The sequence below is a fragment of the Aptenodytes forsteri genome, unplaced genomic scaffold, assembly GCF_000699145.1.
Source record: "Aptenodytes forsteri isolate BGI_AS27 unplaced genomic scaffold, ASM69914v1 Scaffold146, whole genome shotgun sequence".
Classification (NCBI taxonomy): Eukaryota; Metazoa; Chordata; class Aves; order Sphenisciformes; family Spheniscidae; genus Aptenodytes; species Aptenodytes forsteri.
The window spans coordinates 3,599,036-3,616,485 of NW_008795128.1; the positions used below are offsets into that span (position 1 = coordinate 3,599,036).

General features: G+C 38.5%; 1 protein-coding gene across 1 annotated transcript in view; it reads left to right on the plus strand.

The window, feature by feature from the left end:
* The window catches only part of SPI1 (Spi-1 proto-oncogene), a 21,275-nt gene extending 7,763 nt beyond the window's left edge, over nucleotides 1-13,512 (plus strand). Inside the window, exons 2-5 of the mRNA XM_009277498.2 lie at nucleotides 223-316; nucleotides 7,683-7,870; nucleotides 11,819-11,975; nucleotides 12,668-13,512. Of these exons, the coding sequence (XP_009275773.2) occupies nucleotides 223-316; nucleotides 7,683-7,870; nucleotides 11,819-11,975; nucleotides 12,668-12,984 (756 nt within the window). The 3' untranslated portion in view covers nucleotides 12,985-13,512. The remainder of the gene's footprint in view (nucleotides 1-222; nucleotides 317-7,682; nucleotides 7,871-11,818; nucleotides 11,976-12,667) is intronic.
* The last annotated feature ends 3,938 nt before the right edge of the window (nucleotides 13,513-17,450 follow it).

Genomic DNA, 17,450 nt, shown 5'->3' on the forward strand with positions numbered 1-17,450 from the left:
TCTAAGGGGATGGGTTATTTTTTTTTTTTTTTTTTTTTTTTGCAAACCAGTGTTTGATGTCAAGCATTTTATTCCTGCTGATTCAATAAGAACTTGAAGCCTCCCCCTTCTTTCCCTAGGCAATATAAAATGTGTTGGCATCTCCCCTTCACTAACTATATGAATAATTTTGAAGGGATTTGTGTAAGCTTACAGTTCTAAAAATTCCTCTTCTCTTTACAGCCCTCTGAAGATATGGTACCCTATGAGTCAGACCTCTACCGACAGCCCCATGACTATTACCAATATCTCAACAGTGATGGAGAGAGTCATGGTGGTAAGTTAAAAAATACCTCCTTGGAGCATAAAGTCTCATGGGATACCACAGGAAAGAGATTTAGGACATTCGGGAAAAGAACAAACATTGCTGTGATCTATAATGTATAGGCACATACTTTCAAATCAGAAACCAACAATATTTTATTCTGCTTAATGGCACTGTTCCATCCTAGCAACTGCAACACGGTTTCTCTGAAAGAGAATTTTAGAAAGCACTGAATGATGCAAGGAGCTTCCAGGACATTCAGTGTATTGCCAGGAAGGTGGGATCTCATGATCTCTATCCTTCATTATCTTCACTGTGTTCTTACTTTCCTCTGCAGATCTAAAGCACTCTGCTTGTTTCAGAACTCTTTGAAGACATGGATTTGCAATACTGTATTTCTCTTCTGGTGTTCCCATCTCCAATTCCTGTTTGACTTAGGTCCTAGATACTCTGTTTGCACCTTCATTTTAATTATGTTTCTTTGGTATTTGGCCTTTTTCAACTCCATATATTTCTCTCTTTCTTTTGATCTCTTTTGCATGCTGCCACACCTAGCTTTAACTTTCACTTTTCCTCCAGTACACCCAAGTACTTCCTCTCTCTAAATCTATGTAAGACTTCCTTGTAGATGTTTGTATGTAAACCTAGCTCAATATAAAAATACTGTATGATTATTTATTGCTTCAATTTATGTATGTGATTTCAAAGCTTTGGTGTCTTTATATTTTCGTGTTGTCCGGGCATTGGACTCTAAATCAACGCAGAGGGGAGAGTCTTGCTTTGTGAATTTTGTCTCCTGTGCAATACAATGGTCCAGCAACACCACCCTGGAAATATCAGAGTCAATATTGACTCAGGAAGGAAAAGCACCGTTCTACTGTATCACTTGTGGCAGTCCCTTCAGATCCTGGAGTTTCCCTAAAAGACTCCCACTGATATAGCAACTAGACCCATCACTGCTTAATTTAAGACATCTAACAACTTCACAGCATAGCACTGTTTTATCGTGGCAACAGAAGCTACCTTAAGGGACAGCAAGTTACAGAATAGGATTGTTCTGAGCATTTAACTGAAAAAGATTCCTACCTAAGTTTGTTCTCTACATTGCATTCAGGAAACACCTATGATATTCTTAACACCTGGAGACAAAGAATTAATTCAGTTTTTATAAGTTATCTCATGGCATCTGTCAAGTCACATTAATCAAACCCAGCAAATTCCACATGGAAATTCAGGGTTTTTACATTATAACCTGTACCTGTTTACACACCCATAAAATGAGGATAATATTTATTATCTCAAAAGGCAATTGTGACAATTAAACAATAAATATAAAAGATGCCATGTAGAAAAAAGCACTGGGAAATAACTTTTCTGTCATTAAATCTAGGCTACCTCAAGCAACAACATCCCTTTTTCTTTCATAATCTTATCATCCCATCTGGCTTACTGCCCATTTTTCTGTTGGAAGGCTGTTCCTAAGCTACACTGCTCAGATCATTAACACGTTTTTACACATCATAATGAACACAACAAAAACTCGAAAGTCACCTGTGTGGATTATGGCCTAAGTACCTACCTAAACACCCACTTTGGACAGAAATTTGTTTCTTCCTAAACTTGTGTTGCACTTGTCCTAAAGACCCCAAAAAACATTGTTTAATGTTTTAAGTCCTACAGTAAGTGGTTATGGAAGAGGCTACTTAATCCCAGCCTCCACATTTCAATCAATTTTTTATTTATGAAAGCACCTGTAATGTAGTTGGTTGTGTTTAAATATCTAATATGCCCTATGCTTTCCTGAATTGCTCACAGTCCAACAGAGCAATGAACAACCAAAGAATACAAAGAGGAGTGAAAAACACAAATTAACACATTTTGCTTCTTTCCTATAAACGTTGACAAACCTAACTTTGGCTTTCATTTTGTTAACGTGACAGAAGTAGCAGGTCTTGAGAAGAGCTGTGCAGAAGAGCAGGGAAGGGATGTCACAACCTACTTTTAGAAACATGTACTAAGTGTTCAGAACAATGTGGATAAAAGCACAATGATTGAAAAATGGTGGGGAAAAAGAATAAATAAGGTGCTGCAGTGATAACAGTGAAGTGAAAGAGCTGAGATAGGAGAAAAGAAGAAATAAGTAGGACAGAATTGTGAGAGAGGAGTTTGGCTTGGGGTGCAGTGAGATCACTGGAAATACATAAAAAATAATTTTGCAGGTCTTCTCAATACCACTATGGACCTCAAAGAAAAGCTACCAGATAAAGTAAATAGATACTACAAGACAGAATAATACTTCTGACTTTGCTGATAAGGAACTGCTAAAGAAATAGAAGGTCTTGCTCGAGTGTCAGACTACCTCTCTCTCACTGCTAGCAAATTAATTTTGTGAAAGGGAGATGGCAATATCTTAATCTGTAGATCTGTGCTACATGCATTACTGTCACTTTTCTAGAACATGATGCTGAAGGCAATCCTTACTCCTTGTTTATGTGAGTAGGCAGTCAAGTACACACAATAGTGTGTCACTAATTTAATATGTAGGAGATCATTGCCAATAAGTGAACGCTAAATTTAATAAGCAAGTAAACACACCATAAAAATATCCATATGTTCATCACATCATGCATTGTTTGCATTTATTTTGTATACTGTAGTTTAACTGTTTTGTGAATATTGTAATAAACACAGAGACACAGTCATGCAGGACAGAAGCTACTTCAAGTGATCGTGTATTAGTCCATCACCCTACCCTGAGCTTTTATGCTAGTAAGTCTGTAAATGTAATACAGCGTATTTTGTAACACTGCTGCAATCTTAGTAATTACAAAATTCCACTGCAGCTTTGTCTCCAAGTTATTACTAAACATTATTGGTTTAGTAAAAATCACTTTTTGTATGAAGCTGAATGCTGACCCTTGTTCACTTTGTTGCTAGCCTCATGGAACTTACTAGATTTCGTGATTTGGGATTTTATTTTCATCCCACCTCCTGGAGTAATATGATCATTTAAGAATCTCAGCGTTGATTTTGTTAGGATTTTAGCCCACATAGAAGTGGAGGAAAGTCCAAACATGTGAACCTTAGTCTTAAATGCTATATGGAAAATAGAAAGAACTCCAAACTTCATTAAAAAATCCCCTCGCTTCAAAGCCATTCTCATGATTTGCTGGGGCCTGACTCATAGGTTTTCCAACATTTGGCATTATTAAAATCATGACGTTTGTAAAGTGAGAGCTAATGAGATCCTCCTGTCATTATAGATTAGACTGCTGCACTGCCTAGAAGCACAGCATTTCACTCAACAGAGAGCGATTCTGTAGGGAATCAAGACATTCATTTTCCAGTGTCCTTCAATATTTTTCTCATGTCCTCTATGGGTTTTTTCTTGGCTTGTTTTTTCAGATGAGCGAAACACAGTGGGAACATCTAAGCTGTGCAATGTGGCACTCTGTAAGAAACCCTCTCCTAGTTCAAAATGAGATGGAAAATCTGTACAGCACAGAGCAGAACCACTCAGGGACACTAGCTCAGACCTCACAAGTACAGCCATGTCAACACAGTCGTCTCCTTAGACCGGGCAGAGTGCTGTGCTGACAGAGCTGTCACGTTTCCGGTTCAAGAGCTGGCTCATGAATTTCTGCATGGTTTTGCATTGCGTGATGCAGATTTAGCCTGTTACTCCACTTTATAATAAATACCTTCCTTAAGGCTATTTCATATTCTAACTGCTGGTTCTAACATTATTCATCTATTAAAACAGGAGCAAAGCAATTTACATTGGTCAGAAGATGACTGAGAAAGTTCAGTTATGTTTTCTCACTTGTAGCACGAGAAGCTACCTCCATGGTGAACATTAACACAATGCCTTCAGGTCCACTATTGCTTCCCAACAGGCTAACATCCTCTCTGTCATGGGAGGGAGTTCAGAATTCATGACTGTCCTTCCTCTAACCTTTCGCTACATACAAGACCAAAACAAACACAATCTCCATGTCTCTATAAGAGAGAATTTTTTTCACATCCTCTTTCACTTCACATGAAATTTCTCATAATGACTCCATTGTGTAGCTATAGCTTGGCTTTTCATGATATTTTCCTTTACCCAAAGAATAGACACTTTCCATTTCTAGAATTTTTCTCTCCTTTCTTTTTTCTTCCTTCCACCTTTACGTTTTTGAGAAAAGAACAGAATTGCTATGCGTTACTGACATAACACTAACAAAGAACATAGAAGTAAATAGCTGCTGATAACTCTAATAACTGTGGACACAGATATTTAGAATTTTTTTATATTTTCATGTGCAATAATGTGCCAGGACATTTAACTGCAGAGGGGCTTGTGGAGACAGAATTCGGAATGTCTCTTTTAACGTAACTAAAACAATATTGTTTTTCCTAAGCATCACTGTGAAATTATAGATAATTTAGAAAGAAATAAGGACTTTACCTCCTGTCACAACTTGAATATTTGGTCATAAGTTTGTGTTGAAGTAATTTCTGACATAGATTTAATTTGTAATATATTAGTATTATGTGGTCACTGTAAGTCCCTAGATGCTGTGCTATTATAGTATTTTTACAGCAGCACCTAATTCCATAAAAAAGAAATTCAGTAATGAATAGGCTAAATATTGCATAGTGATTAACATGAATATGCATAAATAGTGTTCCACATGTTAATTTATTTGCCAAGAAACTGTTTAAAAGAACAGTTCTGGAGGCAGCAGGAACTTTGTCATAGGCTCCAAAAAACTAAGAGGTATCTTGAAGTATAAAAACATGACTGCTGACAAAAAAATATTTAAGAAGAATCAAAAGTAGATCACTCAGAGCATGCACAAATACTCATGGCTATGCATGTTGGAAATGTACTGTGTTCTCTCTTGACCGCCATAGTTACTACTAGTAAGACATTTGCCTGGGTTTTGTCATCCTCACAGTTATGCATCGATCTTATTTGCTGTAGTAGATTATCAAAGACAAGGGGTCTTTGAGAATATCTATTGCCATCTGACAGAGGACTTTCTGCACAAGGAGCAGAGCCAGATCATTCTAAGGAACAAGAGTATAGATTACTCCTGCAGTGTATTCTCAACAGTTTATTATATAGGGCTGCCCATGGTATACGGGGCCTCAATAGTTGGCTCTACTTAGAGAAATCTGCAGTAATTTAACCCAGAAAAAGCATGAGTTAGTGTGGCTCAGTCTTCCAACTAAACAAAAAAGTTTCAGATTGAAAGCGCCCAAAGCCTCCTACCAGGACACAGCCTTAGATGACCTGTGGATTCAAACTCACCCACTGCCATTTCCTGGGTTGGAGCAGATGTGAATGTGAAAGTACCTGGGTACTTTGCACCCATAAACTCCATTTTTTTCCCAGAGAAAACAAAATTTTTCTCTAGCACTACAGCACGAAGAAGTGCTACTGTGCATTGTAATTATAACTTTGGGCTATAAAGTCCATACATGGCTCACAGAAAGCGCTATAGAACAAAGCAAAGAAATTACAAAGTAATGCAGCAGCTCCCTGGGTGCTTTTATAAGCACCTTTCCATCCCTTTCACATGCAGTGACATGGTTTATCCATGAATCAGAAAAGCAGGAAGGACAAAAAAGTAAGCACTGGTGTGGTAAATGGTCTGATAGAGCCTCCAAATAAATTTCTACAGGCCTGAGCCATAAAGGCAGCTAAAAGAGCTTACAACTTCTCAGGTACAACGATGTTTGGTATAAACATATCACTGAGTTCCCTCCAAAGGAAGCCACTATCCCGGATTTCAAATCCTCAATGAGATTAGACCTAATCGTTTGAAACATAAGTGGGGAAGGATGAGGAGATAGAACTGAGAGAAAGAATGAAACTGGTATTTAAGAAAAAATATTCACAGCACATTAGTATCCAGATAATGTCATACACAATAACATCATATTGCAGAACGAGACAATTGCTCCTCTATAAATTCAGTACAACTACACTTGGAACAACATGTTCAGTTCTGTCCATTGCATTATCGGAAGGATGTCAACAGCTGGGAGGGAGCTTGGAGAAGTGCACAAGTATGATTAGGGGGGTGAATATACTGACTTATATTGAAAGACTGAGAGCTAAATACATGCGGCTGGGTTAAGTGATAATTAGCAGTAGATTGTAAGGATACATGATAGCAACCTGAAAACATGTGAAGAGTAGGACAGAAATGATTTATAATAATACAAGGGAAGAAAACTCACAGTAGTAAGATATAAATTAGAACTGTTATACTGAATATCATAAAGAAATTTCGGCCATGCATAAAATGATGCATGAAAAGGTAAACTATGGAAGATTAGTTCCTAGCTTAGTCAGAGCAGAGGATGTGATGTTGACTTTGATTTTAAAAAACAGAGTGTGCACAAATATGTGCATAATTATGCATGCAGCTACTGTATGTAAGAGAGAAATAGAATTTGCAATGCTTCACATTTCTTTTAATGGATTTTAAATTTTGAGCAGCAAATATGAAATTCTAAAAATTTTGGAGGCTTATATTGAACTAAAATACCAGAAATCTAAAACTGAGAATGATATGGAATTTAATTTCAAAAGTAAATAAATCAGGAAACAGGACAGTGCTTATCTGAGTACTTTTTATGTTTTTGAAAAAAAATCTAAATTATCACAGAAATTTCAAACATACTAAGGAGATAAAAAAGGTAGAGAGAGAGTCTGCATCAGAATTTAGCCTCACTGTAAACAATATACACCAGACTGCAGCAACAGTTCACGCCAGACTGCCGCAACAGTTCATCCTTTTATTCTCTAGTATTGGTACTGAAAAATGTGTGACATATCAACACATGATTACAGGAAATACCTAGCAAAGTGCCGTGCCTTTTCTGCAGCATTCCTGAAATTTTGCTGGCAGAGTAAAATAAAGACTGAAGATAATTGCAGAATAATCTGTAAATTTTCTCCATCTCCTCATTTCTGTGCCATGAGGAAGAGTGTAATGAGTATATGACAGTATGTAAATCAGTAGAATTTGTTGCCTCAAGAATGAAAATGTAAGATTGTTATGGTCTCTTCTTGAGAAAGGTGCCAGCATTAATGTCTTTTGCATCTTATGCTAAATTATTGAAATCCATCTCTCCATCTAAGAGTATTCTCCTCATTAAAGTGGCCTAAGTGTTACTTTCCAGCCACAGGCATTTATGAGATTAGGAAAAGAAACTTTACAGGGATCTATATAGATTGTCACCAGAGACAGAAAGGTCAACAGGGGTGGCGTGGAGAGGGCGGAAAGGACAGTGACAGGAGTAGGAACCAATGAAAGACAGGTAAACGCCATGGTTCTTAATCTTGTAATGACAGACAATCTATTTTTATTTTCTTTAGATCATTACTGGGAATATCATCCACACCACATGCACAGTGAGTTTGAGACCTTTGGAGACAATCACTTCACAGAACTGCAGAGTGTACAGCCTCCCCAGCTGCAGCAGCTGTACAGGCACATGGAGATTGAACAAATGCATGTCTTGGATTCCGCAATCCCAACCACACACATCGGACTCAACCATCAGGTATGGTTACCAACCCTTACTCAGAATTTAGGACGATAGTTAAGGGTAAGGAAAATAATGCATCAGGGAATGCATGTGAAAGAGATTGCTGAAATGAATTATACAAGTTCTTACTGCACAAGCACTTGATATAAAACTCAGGACAGATGTGGTTTAAGCATTCTTTTTATCTGGATAATGAGGAGTTGTGTTCCTCAAACTGTGCCTAAAAAGATAATTGTATTTTGTGGAGGTCTTTGAAATTTCAAAATTTTGTTTTATTTGGAATGAAAATCAACTGTTGGGAAATTCTGCAGAGGAACAGGAACTGAGAAGCTATGCATTGTCATAGCAAGGGTATCCATGACTACTGGGAAGTATTCTGAGCCTCAAAGTAGTGGGAAAGTTTTAAATATTTCCAAGCAACCCTGACAATTTTACATGACCTGTACAAGAAATGCTAACAAAGACAAGTCAGTGGTAATTTTACCACAGTGAAACAGGCTGAGGACAACCTACTTGTGTTTTTACGTGAAAGTAAATAAGTCACGAGCCAAAACACACTGCCTTGTCTCTGCTCAAATTTTACATGAAGCCAGTCATGTCCCTGTAAAAAAAGATACTCCATTGTGCAGTAAAGATGCCAAAGTCACCAAAGTGCCAGTGAATTCTCACTAAAGCTGAAATTATAAGGGGTTCCATCGTACTGCAAAGATACTAAACAAAGTGGGTGTGGAGATCACTTTTAACTCTTGATCCTACAAGAATATGCCCAAAGTCATTACTGGGAGCAATAAGAAAGCTGGGTGATCTTGTGCTAAGGAGTTTCCCAAGGCAGGCAAGCTACGTACAATGTGCTGAATACAAGACAGAGTAGGACTGAGGTCAGAGAGAAAAGTGTTTGCTGATTACAGTGCTGCATATAATGGTGCCATTGCTGAAGTTTTGTGAGAGAAACTGCATGCATGGAGTTGCCATTTTGTGCTTCTTTGTTCAAAGCAACTGAAATTGTATACAAATACTGTATTAATCAAAAACAAAGAAGGCAAAAAATTGAGTGAATAAGTTAACACTGTCAACAGGAAACTGACTGACTGCAAGCCATCAAACTTCTCACCTACTACTCAGAAAAAAAATCAGGAATAGAATATAAGATGTAGATACAAACAAAGAATTAGGAACAGAAAGTTACAAATATAAAAAATGCTTCATGGAACAGCAGTCTGTGGGAAGCTTCAAGTCGTTTCAGTTGCTCACTGCAACTGCTAATACATAATGACCGACCGTTACCTCCAGCTAAAGGCAAAGAATAAAAATTAGCCCCTTTATGGATGTCTTTGGAAGCACCACCAAAAAACAAGAGAGGGTGCTTCTGCTTATCCCACTTCATTCTACTCAGTTATCATCTTTCATTGCAGGATGAAAGGCAGAGAATTAATTTTGTCGGAACTTTTGATAAAGAGCACTGTGCTCTCTGCCCCGCCCCATACCAAGCTGCAGAAGATATTAGTAGGTAGAATTCACCACTACCCTCCTCTTCCTTACCAGCTGGGGATCTTTGGCTTTTTACTTTAAGCTACAGTAGCTCATGCAAGTGGTACTCAGCATGCTCTGAGGTTTCAACTCTGGTGTGTCTCAGCCGCAGTCCTAGGCAACACATACCATTATTCAAGGCATTTTCAAAGAAAGAGAAGCAGGAAGCAAGCTTTAATCCTTCACTGAATTTGCCAGTTACTAACTGCACCCATGCTTGTTGTGCAATATCAGAGTTACAGTTTGCAAATAAAGGAAGAACATGCAAAGATATTTCTCTAATTTTCTGTTGATATCACATTATTTTGTGAAATCAAATTTGAGGCTCAAGCTGTTCTTGGACAAGATGTCTTTAAAAAGTTTTCTTAGCCTGCCAACAGGCGGTCTCCCAAATAATAAATTAAGAAAAGAATAGTCATTCTGCAGGGAGAATGAAAGAAAAGGTTGGAAAACTGTGAAGAGCTTTAGAAAGAGGAAAATCACAAATGGATGCCACAGACCCTGAGATAACATCAGAATATGGAAAGTAGCCAGCAGTTTCTTAAGCTTTCTCTCCCCAGAACTGTATTAGTAACCTAGCTCTTTCAAACACACTAGCAGGTCCTCTGTGACTCTGTGTAACATAACTGTGTGACACTGTATGTACTGACCTACGCTGAGTTTCAGGCGCAAAGTAAGTGTAAGCAAAAATACAGCAGATGGAGAAAGTGGGGACAGTGTGGGGGAAGCTTACTCAACTCCCCAGGTTGGCCTCTGCAACTCCCTTTGCTTGTGAGACACCGTTCCCCCTCCCTCCTCCACAGCACTCTCCCACCGTCCCCCTCCAGCCCCAGAGGAGCGGTTTCCTTACTCCCACACCACCCCCCCAACGCACTCCAGGTTTCCACAACCTTCTCCTCTGCAGGGGCACCAATCTCTGTTCCCCTCCCCTGTAAGACATTGTCCCACCTTCTCATGCCCCTTCCCCCCATGGCACTGTCTCTCTCTTCCTTCCTACCCCTGAGGCCGCAGCTTTCTTAACTGTAAAAAGCTAAAGGTGACTCTGTGGTGAGGGCTGAAGTTTCGCTCTTGGGGATCTGACAGGAAGCTTACACACACTCTTACCCAATCCTGGCCTTCCTGCCAGATCGGCTCCAGCCAATCTGCCAACTCACTAACCGCCAGCTGCTGCACCCCAAAACCAGCCCTTTGCACACTCCTTATTGGGACATTTTAAGCTGGTGCAGAACTCATCTGAACAGCACCACTCGGCAAAGCCCGACATGGGGTGGGTGGTGTGACTCATGAAGTGAACACCAACTCCCCGCTTCAGTGCCTGAAGTCCCCTGGGAAGGGAATCAGGCTCAAGACATCCTTTCTTGGTGGAGGGAAGGAAGAGCAATTCAAAAGGAGCTCACCTTCCAGGACTATCGATCTGGCCCATTTCATGAAAACCACATTCTACATGCTGCTCATATAGATGCTGGGGGATGTTGGCTGTTTTTTTAATGTAGGAATTGGGTTCTTACTCCCTGCCCTTCAGACTGATCTGTTTCTCTTTCTTAAATAAGAAGCTGCAATAATTCATGGCAACTGGTCATGATCCCTAACAAACCAGACTGCAACTGAGAATTTACAGAGCTGAGGTATATTCCACACTGCTCCTGACAAGACCTCTATATAAGGGCAAGAGGATTTAGCACAAAAACTGGCTTGCTAGCTTTGCACATGAGAAATCCCCATTAATGGGGAATTTTCAGATAGCCACTTAGGAAAAGAGAATGTGAGCCAATATGATGTATCCTTTATCTTAGTGCTAAGGCTATTCCCCCCTCACAGGGGAAATTCAGGACAGGAATCTGACAGACCCGTGTAACCCTGCCTCCAGAGTTGCATGCAGTCCCGTAGGGATTCAGTGCTGTCAGAAGGTACTATGCCTGAGAAAGGAAGAGAACAACAGAGCCAAAGCCGGTCAAAGCAGCCATGCTAGGGCAGAACCCTTCAGCTCTTTCAAATTTAAAAGAGTAGTTCCAGAAGGTCTGTGTCAGAAAAAATGTGTTCTCAAAAGCAGTTTTACACTGGGGATAGGCAACAGGGATCAGAAACTCATTAGGAAGTATGGGGAGGTACGGGGGAAGAGAGGTAATATCACTTGCATAGGATATAACATGTGGGAAAGTTCTGATTTTCACAACCTTATTCCTCCTTCCCTCTTGTAAAGATGCATCTTTGTTCACGTGTAAGTGTTGACTGTTTGCTGGAAGTGTTTCTTAACTGCATAGTATTTATTATAAATGTCAACAACTAAGTCACTCAGTATTATCCTAAACAATCTCATATACCTCTGACTTTCTCCCCCCTTTTCTCTGTAACTCTCTCCATGACATTTCCTTTTTTTGTCTTGATGCTCCACTCTCTATCACTACCTCCTCCCTCTACTACTCTTTTCTCCCAAAGGTGTCCTATTTGCCCCGGATGTGCCTACAGTACTCCTCTCCACCACAGCCCAGTTCTGATGAGGAGGACATAGAGAGGCAGAGCCCCCCATTGGAGGTATCAGATGGGGAGACTGATGGTGTGGACCCTGGGCCTGGAATTATGCACGGAGAAACAGGTCAGTGAAGACAGAGGGACTTCATCAAGCTATGTGCTGAGCAGCTGTTACATTACCATGATGATAACGAATAAAACTGTAGAACTGCTGTGCTAGTATTTTATCCCGCTGCCAAAGCTTCACTTTCCCTGACTCCTTGCACTCTCCTGTCCTCCAAATCTTTTATGACCATAACTGTGTCTATATCTCAAATCTCTTTTCTTCACGTACTCCCACTTCCTCAGGCTTCCTGAATGGAAATGGCTTTTGCCATTTCTACTCCAATTTCCGTTAACAGATGGGAAAACCAAGGCAAGAAGGTCAAGGAACTGATTTTTAAAAATATTTAGCTCTGTTTGCTCAATGCCTGAAAGTCAGGTTATGTATAATCTGCCCAAATTATCTTCAGATTAGTTTCAAATTAGCAATGTTTCTCAGTTAGCTTCAAATTAGCAAATTAATTTCAAAAACGGTTTGGCTTTTGGAATTCCTTATTCTTGTTTTTTCTTCTTGGTACATCAATCCACATTATGTCCTCACAGTGTAATGCTGTCTATTGTTATAGATGTTGCAAACTGAAGAAGTTACGTGACTGACAAGCTAGCTGAAATAGTTATATGAATTATATACAATTATATACGTTCTGCTGTTTCACCAGGAACTACACTCCAATACTAATGCTCCACTGCCTTTCTTCTCTGACTCTCACACAGGCAGCAAGAAAAAGATACGTCTGTATCAGTTCCTTCTGGACCTTCTTCGCAGTGGAGACATGAAGGACAGCATCTGGTGGGTGGACAAGGAAAAAGGTACTTTCCAGTTCTCCTCCAAACACAAAGAAGCATTGGCGCATCGCTGGGGCATCCAGAAAGGCAATCGCAAGAAAATGACCTACCAGAAGATGGCACGGGCTTTGAGAAACTATGGCAAGACAGGGGAGGTCAAGAAAGTCAAGAAGAAGCTGACCTACCAGTTTAGTGGAGAGGTGATGGGAAGGGGGGTCACTGATAGGAAGCACTATCCTCACTGAGGCCATGGGACCCTAAGCAAGAAAAATATTAAGACCTCCTGGCTGGATACCAGCAGAGGAGATGGACGCATCTTTCTCTTTGCTTCCTGTGCCCCCTTCTCTGCCTTTAAACGGCCTTTACCGTCAGATGTTTCTGGTACGAATTCCCTTCTTCAGCATCTGAGAATCCTAAACGTGACAGAATTCTTTGCTTCCATCCTACAAGTTGGACAGAGTTGGGAAATTTAAACAATGTACAAATATATTATTGTCAGGAAAGATTTTTTTGATTGTATTATAACTAAAGAATACAGCTGATGAAGTTCTGCCTTCAAAGGTGGTGCTGTGTCATTCACAGTGACACTGCATTAGCTTACAGCTTTCAAACTAGCATTAATACAGGCTCTGCCGCAGCTCTCAAAGCTAGAGAGAAGTTTGCAGATCTTGGAATGATACTCATTCTTTTAAATAGTAATAACATGTACATATTTAATAAAATTTGATATAATGAAGTTCTGGTGTTTGCATAATAAATGATTACTTCACAAACGAATCTCATGTGCATTCAGTTATGCAGATACAGCTCATGTGTGGTACCGGAACAAAAAGCACACTGGGTTATAGGGCCTTATCCCTCCGTCACTACGCAATTTACTTAGAAACATCATCAGTGCTGTCAAACTAAGTAACAAAGATAATAGGTGAGATACATTACTGTGAAAGAGACTACAGCACTGAAGTCAATTTTAAAATACATATATATATATATATCTGTCATTATTTTTCCTGTGCATATGAAGCGCTGCCAGTTGAATAATTTCTATTCGCTTCTACCGAGAATGGTGTTTATAGCTCTATCCGGTTTAGAACATAACAATTAACCATGTTCTTCTGTGGTTTCACTCATTTTCCTGCTCCTGTTCTTTCCTCTTGCTTGCTTACCTCCACAGTGATATCTTGATTTTAGCTTATGAACCTTTCTGAGCAATAAGTTGCATTTAATAATGTCTTTGCAGAATTCTAGCACAAAAGGTTTTCAAGTTTTTAACTGTGGATTTTAGTCCCTACTGTAAAACAATTAATAGTAACTAATAACAACTGCATTGTATAGATTACACTCAAAATGCAAAATAAAAGATAATTCAACACCTGAGATACCATGGTAAAGTTACCCAGTACATCTAAACACAGAAAAGAAAACCAAAGTCAACCAACACTAAGAAAATTAGCATTTTAACTTTTAACATTATTTAACATATCCCAACTGTGTTCAAGCACTCAGAAATCAGGAAATATCATCATGATTCTTCCAAAATAGATGAGATGAAATGAGATAGGTCTAGAATGAAGAGAAGGGTTTTGTTTAACAATATTAAAATGTAGTAGAACACGCCAAATATGACAGTCTGGAAGTTGTAACTAAGTAACGTAACTAACTTGAAGCTTTTCAGAGCTTGCTCCTCATTGAAACCAGAAATAGTTGAAAGTGATGGGCTTCTTACAGACCCGAGTTCTCAAAATTATATCTAAAAGTAGTCAGTTTTATCTACGTTAACAATTTCACCATGGAAGTGAAAAGTCTGGTGACATCATTGGGCTACAGTGTCTCCTTGGAGCCAAACAGAAAGAAGCTCCTGCTTAAAAAAAAATCACAATGTAGTACTTCCCAATTCTTCTTCCCAGTTCAAGAACATAATAAATACATCAATCAATGCCAAAATCAACTGAGAGTTAAAAGCGGATGACGGCTTCAGAACTTTCTCTATCCAAGACAACAATAATAAATAGAAATTATCTTTCAGTCTTATAAAAAAATCTTGCAACCCAACTTTTAGTTACTGTTCTTTGAGGACGACCATGTATATTCTCCTAGTCAAATATTTTTTATTCAATTAGGGTTAGGATATCTCAAAGCTATAAAACAATTTAAGAAGAGATTTTGTTTCTAAAATTGTACTGTAAGAATTTACTTCCTACAGGACACAATGTAATACACCCTAAATTAGATTTGTATAAACTCCATCTGCATCCATATTGCAATTGTAGGATGGAAGCTGAAGACACTGAAGGTAGCTCTCAAAAGACTAGAACTACACTCAATGCTGACATAATTCAGGTTTCTTCAGTGCTGAGCTAGAAACTCAGGACTTTTCTGCTTGGTACTGATGATGACTCTCCACCACTGACTTGCTACTAGAAAAAGACATCTGCCCTCATCAGACTTGCAGACTTGATATTCAAGAAAACTAGAGGATTAATTCCTCTCTTCACAAAAATATCTTTATCACAAACACAGTTTGAAAAGCAGAACTGATCATTCTCTGACACTATAATTTGAAGGAGAAGGACCATTTCCTCTTGCAGGAAAACTATGATGACTGAAAAGAGCTAACTGGTGAGCTAATTGTAGAGATGTTTAGGATGTCACAAAAGCCATTTCAAGCTTGTCAAAAAGCCTTCTTAGATCTCAGAGACCTAGTTTTCCATTTTCCTAGCAAGTCTTGCATAGAAAACAATTAGATGCTGGAGAAATAACACAAAACTAAAATAAACATTCAAACAGAAACAACAAGAACCTTTAAATGAGTGATTTGAGCACTGTGCATTACTATAAATTATTATTTCAGAGCACCTACTTGTACTTGAATTGAAGAATTTGCATTTTACACTGGTTTTGGCCACAAGTAACATGGAAATGGAAGTGGAAGAATCTGAGGAAAAATATTTCTGCGGACAGTATTATTAATAATTAAAACATTTTAAAAAATACTATTTAATATACTTTAACAAGCAGGTTTAAAATTTTCTTTATCTCCAAAGTTGAAGTCTTTTTCTCTTCCTCTTGTTAATGCTTTGAAATACTGTTTCTAAAAATATTCACCCCCCATCTGTTTCTGGTTAGGTTTTTCATCTGTGGCATAAAGAGTCTGGATAATCATGTGTTGCAGCTGTGAAGGAGATCAAATGATGATGCTTCTCTGCCACAGTACCGTTTGTATCCCATCCAATCAAACTGGTCTGGATAGTAGGCTGTCTAATCAAGCTGAATTATTGCCATTCAGTTGCATATGCAAGCAGAAGCTCTTAGGCTTTTTTAGAGAAAAATACCAAAATTAATGTGACAAAATCAGGAAAATTACAGAGAAGCAAGCGTTCCATTTTCTCTGAAAGTGGCCAAGTACCAGACAGGCAGACACGCTGGAAAAAGGTATGTCGGGTCATTATCTGGAGAGATGACCCATGATTAGCACAAGTTTATTGGAACATTTTGCAGCCGACTGCTGTTACAGATCATCAATCCTTTTTCAATGCAAGCATTCATACTACAGCTGGATTTCAACTTACATATGACCTTTACAGCCTGCTTTAAAAAAAACCAACCACTTCTATTAGCTGCTGACTAGTTCCTAATCAATTCTTGTGGAAAGATATTATTCAGAAAACTATTGCTGAGCTAAATCCCAAATACTGAATTTCCTACAATATTTTAGACTCCCTCCAGCCATACATCAGAGGTGTAGAAGGTAGAAAAATTGCACTGGCTGTCCTGAGGGATAATTGCTTATAATCATTTACAGAGATAGCATATATTTTTTAATTCTACCCAGTCAAAGAGAGTTTTAGACATTTCTAGATCTGAGCTGCTACTCACCTACATCAGACAGAACCGCAGTTAAAGGTGCTATCGTTTGGTTTTGCCTGACAGTCTACATGTATTGAATCCCCCAAACCTCCTGAAAAATACATATATATATCTCCTAATATATTTACTTTTTTTTTGTCTCCTCCTTCATTAAATTTTATCTCCATAGCCTCATTTTGAGATCCATACACTGCCAGAGTCTTATACTCTGTATTTGTCTTCATTTTCGATTACAACAGGGCTTACGCTCTGTACTTTGCCAGGTTTTTTTGCCTCAGTAAACCTTCTGCCTCAGTTTACTTTTTCTATTTGTATCCCTTAATGTCTTTTTCTTTCTTCCATTTCTTTCTAGTTTTTTTTCCTCCCTCATTCAAATCTCTGCACAACAAAAGTCACTTCATAATCATCAAGCTTATAGCGTCAACTTCATAACAAGCACATATATCACATGACAGTCCAATTCAGTTTAGTTACTCTATTGCTCTAATTTTGCTTATACTCTAACTGCACATTATAAATTCATAGCAGAGACTTTATCACTGATGACAATACAATAAGTATTTTTTCTTTCTCAAAGCCCAGAACAGTATCTTCTCTATGGGAATCCCACTCTTGTGTATTTAAAATATATGGATTACTGGTAGAAAAGACTATGATATGACACAGACTACAGCACTCTTTGGGTACCAAGTCCAAGAATTTGCATTTATTTCTAATTTATTTTGTGTGTTAACTTGCTATCTCACCACCTTTCCTTGTTCTAAGCGATACTCAAACCAGATTTACATAATTTCACATACCCATGTACCTAAAACACTAAAATCATAAAGCTTGTAATAAACAA